The 12,073-nt window shown below is 35.5% G+C and overlaps 1 protein-coding gene across 1 annotated transcript in view; it reads left to right on the top strand.

Moving 5' to 3' along the window:
- inaE (inactivation no afterpotential E) overlaps window positions 1–12,073 on the top strand; it is a 79,343-nt gene that overhangs the window by 12,040 nt on the left and 55,230 nt on the right. Inside the window, exon 2 of the mRNA XM_065347483.1 lies at window positions 10,408–10,509. Coding sequence (XP_065203555.1) covers window positions 10,415–10,509 — 95 coding nt within the window. The 5' untranslated portion in view covers window positions 10,408–10,414. The remainder of the gene's footprint in view (window positions 1–10,407; window positions 10,510–12,073) is intronic.

Raw genomic sequence — 12,073 nt, forward strand, 5'->3', positions numbered from 1 at the left:
ATCGGTGAGATTAATTGAGCATGTGTTCGATTAATAACAAGTGTACCTTTTTGATATCTTGGGATGTATCCGGACATCACCAAGATAGGCAAAGAATTAAAATGCACCTCTTTTAGTGCATTCCTACATAAGAGTCAACGTTCAACGTTCAACGCTCAACCGGAAGAAGATGCTCGGTTATTGGCTGGAATCGTCAACCTAAACGCACAACGTCCAACCAAAACAAAATATTTTGAATTGGTTGAGAGTTGAGCGTTGAACGTTGAACGTTGTCGCTTATGTAGGCGTGCACTTAGTTAAGTTCCATCAAACGCCTTAGTATTGGGTAGGCACCCAAAAGAGATGGAAAACATGTATAGTTTGTCGTAAGTGGTGAGATACACTTATTTGTTTAATATTATACCTTTCCCATGGATTTCAAGCAAGGTGTCGTAATCCATGAAGATTAAATTATATGTTGTTTTCTCGTGTAAATATTACCAAAAACTACTTATTTTCGCATATCCTATTCTTCACAGGTGTTTAGGGTAAAATCTCAAGATAGATTATTGTTTCGATTTTTATGATCTACACCATCACACGCATGGCGAGATCATCTCAAACTAAATTCATTCGTTTCATACTTTCTACTAAAATTAGAGAATATTACGTATGTTGATGAATTTGTGTGTAAAATGTAAATATACCTTGTAAATAGAGCAGAGACTTATTTATTAGGTATTCTTTTAAATGATGTATAGGGCAGAATAGTCAAACTACACCCTTCTGAGCTATCTAGGTATTGGCAAATATTCCCCGCCTAAGGAATATTTCTAAATCTCCCCCCAATGGTATTAATTATCACCTATATCATTATTCGTAGGGAGGCTTTTCCCCCCTATAACAAAATTTTTAAATTTACTCAAAATATGTAGAGGAGACATGAGTCCAGCCTTGTGAATTTTTAAAAAAAATTTTGGCCTTTGGATTTCAAAAATTCGAGAAAAATTGCCAAAAATTTAGAAAATTTTTCTGGTTTTTCGAAGTTGGCAATAGTGATTAAAAAATTTTGGAACAAAAAATGTTGAATTTAACTACTCAAAATATGTAGAGGAGACATGAGTCCAGCCTTGTGAATTTTTTCAAAATTTTTTGGCCTTTGAATTTCAAAAATTTGAGAAAAATTGCCAAAAATTTAGAAAATGTTTTCGACTTTTTTGAAGTTGGTAATGATGATTAAAAAATTGCCACCATTGCGTTCCAAATTCTTTCCTCAGTTTTTAGGAGTGATATATTTCAATATTTTAGCATCATTAATGCGAAATATTTGCGAAGAACCTGACTGAGCACAAATATGAACTCGTATTTTTACTGTTGAACCCGGCTTAAAGCCACATTCGAGGGAGTGGGTTGCCCAATGTGGCCTCAGGAGGGTCCAATTGCAAATCTAACTTCATATTCGTGTTCAGTGGGTTCGATTCATATGATAACGATACCCATATTTCCAATCTTCCTTCGCCCCAAAATTGTGGGAGGGGGTGCTCGTGGGCTCAAAATGGGGGGGTTTCAAGAATTTGTTTGATTTTCTACTTTTTTTCTAGAGGATTGTATTCCAAATTTCAAAATACAGTCACTGGCAATATCGCTTTTTTTGGTGGTGCCATGATACAAAAAAATTGTTTTCGAGTTTTTGGAGATGACCTACCTGTAGAAAAAATTTGAAAAAAAATTCTAGGGCATTTCACACATTTTAACCGAGAACCCTTTGTATTTTGAAAGAACTAAGAACAATGTTTTTGATGCAAAAGGAGTTTATTTTTTGGATTTTAAAATTTTAGAATTTGAAAGATTTTTTTAGGATGTCAATTTTGAAAAAGGAAAGAGAGCAGGCAATAATGAGGGCAAAAGCTCTTGAAAATTTGAGAGGCATTAAAATGATACTTTTTATACGTGAAGTTTAAAGTTAAATGGTTTTTTTTTCAGGAATTTCAATTTTAAAAATGAAAAAAAAAACAAGCTCGAGCGAAGTGAGTCCAAAAACTTTCAAAAATTTGTGTTTCGAAAAGTAAAAAAATATGGGTTTGTTTCATCACAGACCCTTTTTTCCAGGCCCTTGAGAAATCGCAAGTCTGGGGTAAACTGCCCCCTTTACCCCCCCCCCCCCCCCACCTCTGGACGTCCTTACTCATGGGATGGCTCATTATTTACACATTACACTTGTGAAAATTAATTTTGCTTTTTTCCCCTCTCATCCCAACAGCAGCTGATTTCTATTTTTTTAAATTTCATGAAAATTTGAGCCCTTCACTGTGAAATGAAATCATGTCGAAAAACCGTCCAAATTGAAAAAAAATTCCGAACTTCTTGCATCAAAATTCTTCTGAATTATTTCTTTTCCAGGGAATCACTTCTGCCAGTTCCCTAAATCACACTCCTAAACAATGTTAATCCCTTTGTATTGAGCCCCCCACCACAAAAAATAAGAATTAAAGTTTGTAGAAAAATTTTTAAATTCGTTCATTTTATGGTCAAAACTGTTTGAACATCTTTTTCCAGATGAAACCTTCTCTGCCCTCCAAACAGTCTTTGTATCCTTGTATATTTTCAACAAAATAATATTGTTTTCAAACTTTTACCCGCATGCATTTTACTGCGAGAAGAGCTGATCGTGAGAAAAATTTTCATGGTGAATTTCTCTTCTGAAAGAGTCTCTATTCAACGTTGACAAATTGAAAAAATTTGAATGAAAACTGCCACAGATTGAAATTTTTAACTAATAGTTACATTTTTGCCCTCTTTGACAGGGTTATAGAAGTGAATTAAAGAACTAAAAATACCACGAATGGTTTTAGACCCCGAAGACCACCTTCCACTTCTGGATTAGAGCAAAAAATCACCCAATGCCACATTGAGTGATGACTCAAATCTCACAATCTAATTTTCAAGTCCAACTTCTCTCTCTGGAAAACGTTTAAAATTCATTCGTTCATCCTCTTCTAGGCGTTAAAGGATTAAACAATTAACTGCAGAGGTCTTTGAACTCGCGACCAGCGGTTTGCTGCAGGGAAATTCAATGTATACAAGTAATAAAGGTGCCCAGTTACCATTGTGTGCAATAAAAACTTCACACCGGATGTACCTACGCGAATTCTGGAAAATCCCTGCTGGAATACCTCGTTTTATTTCATTCAATGTATCGGTTTTCGATTTAAAAAGAACGACATGGAAATACCAAACCATATTGTGGCTAATCGTATAAAACACATTCAGCATTTTTGTTTATTAATATTCCGTTACTCGTAGGGAATAAAATTTCACCATGTGCGAATGGAAATGATCGAGGCACGTGTATTTTACACCTGTGTAAGAAATTTAATATCTACGCATGTTTAATTCATTTTGTTGGAAAATTTTCCTCAAAAGTTGGGTTATGAAAAATTGAGAAGTTGATGAATCTCATTTTTCAAAAATAAATCCTCATTAAAATTTAGGGTTTCGCCGGTGAATTTTCTCGTCGTTCATATTCTTCAAATTTTTGTTAGAGGTGGTGGGGAAGGGGAGGACGATTTGCATAAATCAAAGAGTTTTCAACAAGAAAGAATTGAGAATTTTACTTTTTTTGAATTCTAAAAGTACAGATAGAAATCAGCTGATCACTAATCATTTCTACGAAGCTGTATAGGTTAGGTCTAGGTCCATGTATGAATAAAAATAAGAAACTGAATTTGTATTCTCTCCCAATCTCCCATAGATGATAAAACATTAGTATTATCGACGGATGCGCAACTCGTCGTTGATTGTGTTTTGATTAAATACGTTTTTAAAACACTTACGAGATAAGTCCGATTCGTGAAGTTTGACCTCAATTTGATCTATTCGAGAATTATTATTGTGTGAAGTGAAGCTGTGTAAGCAGTTTAAGCAGATAGATACCTATACTATACACCTTGTTGGATATACACAGGTATTAATCTTGCGTTTAATAACCGCATAACTATCTACAACTATTACGATATTTAATCGCGCATAAATTATCCGAGAAAATAATCGTTTCAACGCTTCTGAGTGTCGTTTGTGTGTAGAAAGATTTCGATAGGCAGGGTACCTATTAAATGATGAAAATTTCATTTTACTGGTAAAAGTATCTATGTAAGTATACAAACGGAAGTGAAAATTTACGTAATTTCGAGGTTGTTCGAAAAATATTGTTAATTAGCTATGAAATATACGAGTGCCTAAATTAAACTAACAGAATTATCAGCGTATGTTTCGGTCTATTTAAAAAATTTTCCGCCTAAAATTAGCTGTAATGGGAGGTTCATAAATTATCATGTACTCGTATGTATTTATCACAATAATCAGGTCTCGGACGTTTGAATAGTTTGGCCTTTGAGTTATCTCTTGCTTTAGTTCATGATAAATGCAAGTTTATCGCGAACTAATTCAAACGTCCAAGATCTGATAACACCCGAAGAACGCTCTTGAAGTTTATTTTTAGCCGATGTGGTCTCCATTTTTGGAAAATTTGAAAATTGAGAAATCATCATTTTCTAAAGTTTTTTTGGGGGGTGGGGAAGGGGGCTGTTTTTAATTACTGAATACCAAAAATGTGAAAATTTTCAAAATCTGGCACTTTCAATTGCAGTTGTATTTTTTCACTGAGCTATACCTAATTGAAAATAAAAATGAAAATCGCGAATCTAGTCGACGAAACAGGATTTCTTATTCTTATTGCGTACAAATAACACGTTTGTTTTTTAAAACACCAGGCAATAGGTGAATGAGAAAGTGCTGATTAGGCGAATACTGTCCGCAATTACGAATACAGTTATTCGTCGATAAGACTCGAGTGCAAAATGCGGTATTGTGAAATTATTCTTCGTCGGAGCTTTGGGAGAATTGAAAACATATAATAATCGATATGTCGCTCTTTAGTGGGACACTTTGTTTGAATTTTGACTCTTGTGATGGGAAAGCTGAAAGGTTCAGTCAAAAAACTAATCGACGAGGTTTTGAATTTTTCAAAATAGTTCAGAAAACACATCAGATGATAAAAAATCAAATGAGTTGTCAAAGAAAATCATCATACTTTTTGTCTCAATTGAATTGAAATCAAGTCAAGAAACTCAATTTTTGGGAAAAATAGTACTTCTTGTTAGACCAAGTTTTTCACAAAATGTCGAAAAACACATATTTTTTATTACTCATCGATATGGAAATTTTACCCTAAAAACTCGTTCTTTGTGAGAATATGGTGTAGAAAATAAATTCTCAAACTTTTAGCTGCCCAATTGCTCGTTTCTATGTTTTGAGGAATTTTAAAAAAACAAAAAAAAAATGCAACAAGAAAATATACTTTTTCTCGTTGGTTTTAAAAGTGGCTCCCAAAATGCGTTGTTGGTCGAAATATGACATGGAAAAAAGTTCTCAAAATCGTTGCTGCTTAATCGTAATACTTCAAGATTTTGGGGTCATTTTTTGAAAAAATTAATTGCACAGAAAACATACACTTTTTCTCACTCATGCCCAAAGTGGTGCCCAAAAAGTTGAAACTTGAAGCTGCCCAATCACATACTGTATTTCGAGATTTTAGACTATTTGGGGGAGGGTGGTTATGAACTTTCATCACTCATGTCAAAAGTGACCTCTGAGATGCGTTGTCTGTTGGATTATTGATGACCTATGTACTTGAAAAAATAGTCACAAAAATTGAGATTTTCGCGTCATTTTTCAAATGCATTGAAAAAATACACTTTTTTTCATTCATGACGAAAGTGGTCCCCAAAATGCTCTGATTTTTGGAATAGTATGACCTCGAAATAAACTTTCCAAAATTGTAGCTTCCGAATATAATCAAACATTTTGAGATTTTCATTGGACGCAAAAAACACGGGTTTTCTCACTCATGTCGAAAGTGGTCTCCAAAATGTGGTATGTTAAGAATACGACCTGGAAAGAAGATTCTCAAAGGTATACTCGCTCGATCGCACATTTCAAGACTTTAGGTTTTTTTTTTTTTTTTTGGAAAAAGTTGTGCTCAAAATAAACAAGTATTTTTTATTTTAAAAAAAGTTGTCCCAAGGCGTTGGTGGTTTAAATATGACTCAGAAAATTACCTATGGTAGTTTCCAATGTTGTAGTTGCCCAATCGTACATTTCAAGATTTTAGCAAATTTTTTTGGAAAAATTTCTGCCCTGAAAAAATACACACCTACATTTTTTCTCACTCATGTCGAAAGTGGTTCCCAATATTTTCTGACCATTGGAATATGTTCCAGAAACAAAATTCTCACAATATTGTTGCTGTAAAATTGCACACTTCTTGATTTTAGGTCAGTTTTAGGTAGAGAGGGAGTGGGGAATTGGATCCAAAAAAAAACGTCATATTCTCATTCATGTCCAAAGTGACCCCCCTTCCCCCAAATGTGTTTCCCTTGGAATAAGATCTAGAAAAATGTTCCCAAAGTTGTATGTAGCTGCATCATATCGACTCGTCCATTTTGAGATTTTAGGTGATTATTATTTTATTTTTCGCAATAATGAGTCCCAAAAATTGTGATTTTCGTTTTAAAAACCTGTCCATGTCGAAAGTGGTTCCCAAATGCGTTTGTATTAATTGGAATATTATTTAGACAGAAAATTTCCAAAGTATAGTGTAACAGCCCAGTTGCACATTTTAAGATTTTGGGCAATTTTTTTTAGAAAAATTAGTCCTAAAAATTGAGATTTTGTATCATTTTTGAAAAAAAACACTCACTTTTGTCGAAAGTGGTTCCTAAAATGCCCTGGTTACTGAAATATGACCCAGATAAAAAATTCTCAAACTTGTAGCTGCCCAATTGTACATTTTTATAGATTTTAGATCATTTTTTGGGGAGAAAATTTGGCTTAAAAACACGTTAATTTTTCGTTTATGTCAAAAATTACCCCCCCCCCCTCCACGTTGATGGCTGAGATATGACCTAGAAAAATTATTTGACTTGGAAAAAACTTCCCAAAGTTTGATTTCAATATTTTAGGTAATTTTTTGAAAAAATTTGTCCCAAAAATTGAGATTTTCTTATCATCTATAAAAAAAAAACACTCACTTGGTTCCCAAAATACTCTGGTGTTGAAATATGACCCAGCAAGAAAATTCTTGAAATAGAGATGCCCAATTATTGCACATTTTTAGATTTCAGGTTATTTTTTGGGGAAAAAATTGGTCTAAAAAAGTTTATTTCTCATTTACGTTGAAAGTGATCATCAAAATGTGTTGATAGTTGAAATATGATCCAGAAAAATGTGTCTCAATAACTCAGGGGAAACACGGTGATTGAAGAGATTCAAGCCTGCAGACCTGCCTGTGCAGTATATTTGGGGAAACTTCAGAATGACAGTCTCTGGATGTGTCACCGAACACAGTCATCACAAAAACAGGCCCAAACTATGCAGAGTGCCTAATATGGCAGAGGGCATAAAATTAGACAAATAAAATAAAATAACTACCCAATTGCTCGTTTGAGATTTGGATGTATTTTTTTGAAGAAGTGGTGTCCTCAAAAAACTTTTACCACCATTTTTTATTTTTGTCACAATTGAGCCTCTAAAATGTGATTGTAATTCAACTGTGTGACCAGAAATGTGTTCTGGGAGATGAAAACTCGTCATTTTATTTTTTTCATCAATTTCTGCAATTTTTAGGGTGTTTCCAAAAATTTAAATCTCGTTGAGAATCTCAACTTTTCATTACAAGTGTGAAAAAATGACTGAAATTGGTTATTTGGTTATCGAGGAGTCATCTTCATCAACGTCATAGTTGCAAGCAACTTGTGTGTCCCCTTACAGTTCTCTATAGTCTGTTCACCAAAAGAAGGGACCGAGTCTAAACGGAAAGTTTTGTATTTTCAGCCAAACATTTGCGTTGCAATTTTCACTGAAAACTGAGGGTGCGCTTCCTTAAAGTACAAAACACATTATCAATCATGTTACATAAATCAAAAAAGTATGTAGAATGAAGTACAAATTCTGATCTGGAATGAAATGAAATATTGAAAAGAGGAATTTAGTTGAAATGAAATAGGAAAATTAACGAGAAAATGAAATTCAGCATTGAAAATTTGAATACTCTCTTGCTGTTTATTCTATGAGTACCTCAAATTCTCAATAATGGCCTCAACCGCAGCGCAAATATTTGGCCGCAAACAGAAAATTTTCTGTTCAGCTTGGTCCCTTCTTTCTGTGAACAGACTATAGAATCTTATTTAAATCCCATGTGACTGTACCATCCTTGGCTGTGATTTTATGTGATTGTGGTTTAAAATCTCTTGTGATCTGTTTTATCTTCTTGAATAGTATGCTTGATGCGTTGTGGTCAGCATATTCTTAAATAGTATGCTTGATGTGTTGTGGTCAGCTTATTCTTAAATTTCCTCACAACATCTGTTCAGGTAGGCTTCTCTGTCTTTCCAGCAATTTCTCTGAATACATATTGTCATCCTAGTTATAAAAGATCATATCTCCAACTCTGAGATCACACCTTGTGTAAACCGTTCTTTTTGCACTGTAGCGCACCCTATTGGACCTGAACACTCAACCAAAAGGTAGGTATGAGAGGGTGGTCCCCCTCTGTTAACTATCTTTTAGTTGAGCATTTAAATCCAATAGGAAACGCTGCAGTGCAAAAAGAACAGTTTACACAAGGTGTGATCTCAGAGTTGGTGATATGAGCTTTTACGTCCCAAGTCCCCACTACATCGGCTAAGTGCGAAAGGGTGCCTCGTGCAACTTGTTACTTGATACCTGTGTAAAACTGCCTTTCCACACTGAGCGCCATCTATCAGTCCAAGTTCAAATCTGAAGGCATCTCCCGTGATGGGAAGGGTGCCTTGAGGTAACATAACTTTTGGTTTGAACATTTGGACTGATAGATGGTGCTCAGAGTGGAAAGACCGTTTTACACAGGTGTCAAGTAACGAATTTCACAAGGCACCTTTTCGCACTTAGCCGACGAACTAGGACAACGATATATTCAAGGCTTTGTACTTATCATTTCCTTCCAGTTTTACTTTTCTGGGTTCTTCTATGAGCTTCAATGTTTCTTCCAACATCCATAGTTGATGTTTTTTCAGTTCTCCCTTCCTATTCTTGATCAATGATCACCAAATCGCATTTTTTTAGGATTTCTGCCTTCATATTTTCCCATAAGGTATTTGGGTCCTCTTCATCTGTGTGATCAATATGCATTTGGGCAGCAAATCTTTTCCTTTCGTAGTCAGTAAGGTATATGCAATTTGGTTGTGCTATCGCCAACTTCCACCTCTTCTGTACTAGGATGTAGTCGTTGGTTTCTTCCCACTGCAAAGACTCAATTTGAACGATGCCACCAGCACTTGGTGATCTGATGCAACATCTGCTCCAGGATAAGTCTTGGATTATGCTATCGCCGACTCCCACCTCTTCTATACTAGGATGTAGTCGATTTGGTTTTTAACACCACCACCAGATTTCCATGTGTACAGTCGTCAACTATGATGCTGAAAGAGAGTATTTATAATGACCATTCCTTGTTCAGCGCAAAATTGTAACAATCTTTTACCCCGCTCATTCCTTGCACCTAATCTGTGGCAGCCGACATAGCCATAGAACCCATCAGAGGCGTCAGATTTTCCAACTTTAGCATTTAAATCGCCCAGTAGAACAAAGAAAATTGTTACAAGCCCACATAAGTTTTTTATACTCTTCTTAATTCAGTATTTTTTATTTTTGTATGCTTTTTTTGATTAGAGGGGTGGGGAGGGGGAGACGATAAGGACATGCCATGCTTCGCGTATGACGACACATGGCTTGGTTTATAATGATTATAAATTTGGGTTTTTAACATTTTATGTCACTCTTAATAAAAATTATTACAGCAGAAACAAGTTTTTGAAGAATCCAAGACGTTTCAATAACACATACTCATATTTACTGGTCATTCGCAGCCACAGTCACAGTCGCTCAGCTGTTGCCACAAACAACGCGGAACTCTAGAATTTACCTACATAAAGAAAAATGAAATTATCATATTCATAAATCTGGTTATTAAACGGATATCTAATTGAAAAATACTCGTATTTTGAACGACTACCAACGTCAAAGAATAATATTTTTCAAATTGTTATCTCGTTCAATGCGGTACGTATAGTCTCGTCTGACTGTTAATTACGCCGATACATTTATAAAATAATTGTTTCGAAATTGGAATCCATCGTTTGATGCGAATGAACTACTAGATGTAGACTTAGCAGAGGTCACTATCCCATTGGTTAACTTTTAATGTGTGTTTTGACTGTTGATGTTGAACATTTGCATGTGCATCTTGCATCCTCGTATACACGATTATTATAATTTCACATCCACTTACTGTTAAATTTTAAACGCAAATGTGTTTGTTTGTTTCCTCAACAGGTAGAGAATGCCCGCACTGGTCCTTTTGGGTAGAAAATGGCTCATCGGTTCAGACGATATGGTTTTTCCTGCCCTGTTCGAAATTCTCGTCAGGGTCATATGGTGAGTGATTCTATCTTGTAATATCAATCAAATAATTCTCTATACACTTGTTAACTGCGGAGTGATGTTTTAACGCATTTTTTTTTACGACTGTCTGCGCTTCGAGCTTTACGTATATTTTTTTAATGCATTTATTGCGTGTAGCCGAACGATTTAAAAAAAAAGGAGAGAGAAAAAGAGCTTCGCTGCACTCGTGCCAAAACATTGTGTACGAAATACCTTGATCTAAGGTTAACTTGTGCTCGATACGTGCTACTTCGACGTCGACGTGATGCTGCGTTAATACTATCACAGTATAAAGCATGAGTATAGATACGTAATATGTACATATTCACTTACGTACTATAATCCGATTTGATTCGAGTCTTAGAATATTTATAAGTAATAATTTTCTTCGAAGAAAATTCTCACAAAGCTGAAAGGGGGAAAAAGAAGGGGGGGGGGGTCTGAGTAAAAAAAGCTCATAGGAGGAAGACCACATTAGCACCCAGATTAGATATTGTATGTAATTGTGCCGAGAGAAAAAATAATGAGCCAAAAGGGAGAGAAGGGTTTCAAGTCTCACTCGACATATACATACGTATCGAGATAAACCAGTTTGGTAAATTTGATAATTTCAGTACATATTGACTAACGATCGTAATATTTCAATGGTAAGCCTAATTAAAGTGGGAATTTTCGGTCGATTTTCTTTCTTCTCGTTCATGTAGGTACGCAGCAAGGCCTCAAACAGTCTGTGGGGGAGGAAGGGGCAAGTACCCAAACCTAACCGCAATTTCGAGTATACCTCGTTTATTGTTGTCATGTCTCGAATAGCATTTTTACATACTCGTATATACCTTACCCACTATACCTACCTGTGTTTGTAATTCTTGGTAAAGTTTTCGAGTTGGTGGCGAGCGTTAGTTAATAGGTATTCTCAGTTATGAATCATTTGGTTGTAATGAGGCTGAAAATGTTCCCAGTGTATGAGCGTATGGGATTGCAGGAATGTAAGTATGGGAAGTTGACATTTGTGGTTTAGCTAACGCCTTCGGAATTTGCAGTCAACGGTGATTCTGATCGATTGCTGAGATACGAGTATGTGTAGAGATGGGATTTACCCGCGAGTTGAATTACCTTGGAAACCCCGCGCGTGATTGTGTAATGTGAGGTGAGGTGCAGTTCGTAGGGTGCGAGTGATTTGTCTTGTTGTTGGGAAAAATAGATGTGATTACGTAGGTCTAGGTACTTGATAAATCTTTGGAGTGATAAAATGGTTGAAAAAAATATTTTTCAAATGGGTAACGAAGGTGCCAAGTTTCTGGAAAGCCACTTCTGGAAAAGACAAGGAAAGGATGAGTTGGCTTGAGGCTGTTTTTGTACCTCCTCCCCCCCAAAAAAAAACATCATGAGGGAGGTGGTACCACGTTGGGTGGGTCGTTTTTCAACTTTTTTTGAATTTTGATATATCCTAGCAAAAAAATTATGGCCAAATAACCTGAATAAGACACAAGAACAATTTCAAAATTTTTGGTCAGCGTTTAAACCCCCCCCTCCCCTACTCTCCGGCTTGAGCACAAAG

Source organism: Planococcus citri, chromosome 2, assembly GCF_950023065.1.
Source record: "Planococcus citri chromosome 2, ihPlaCitr1.1, whole genome shotgun sequence".
NCBI lineage: Eukaryota > Metazoa > Arthropoda > Insecta > Hemiptera > Pseudococcidae > Planococcus > Planococcus citri.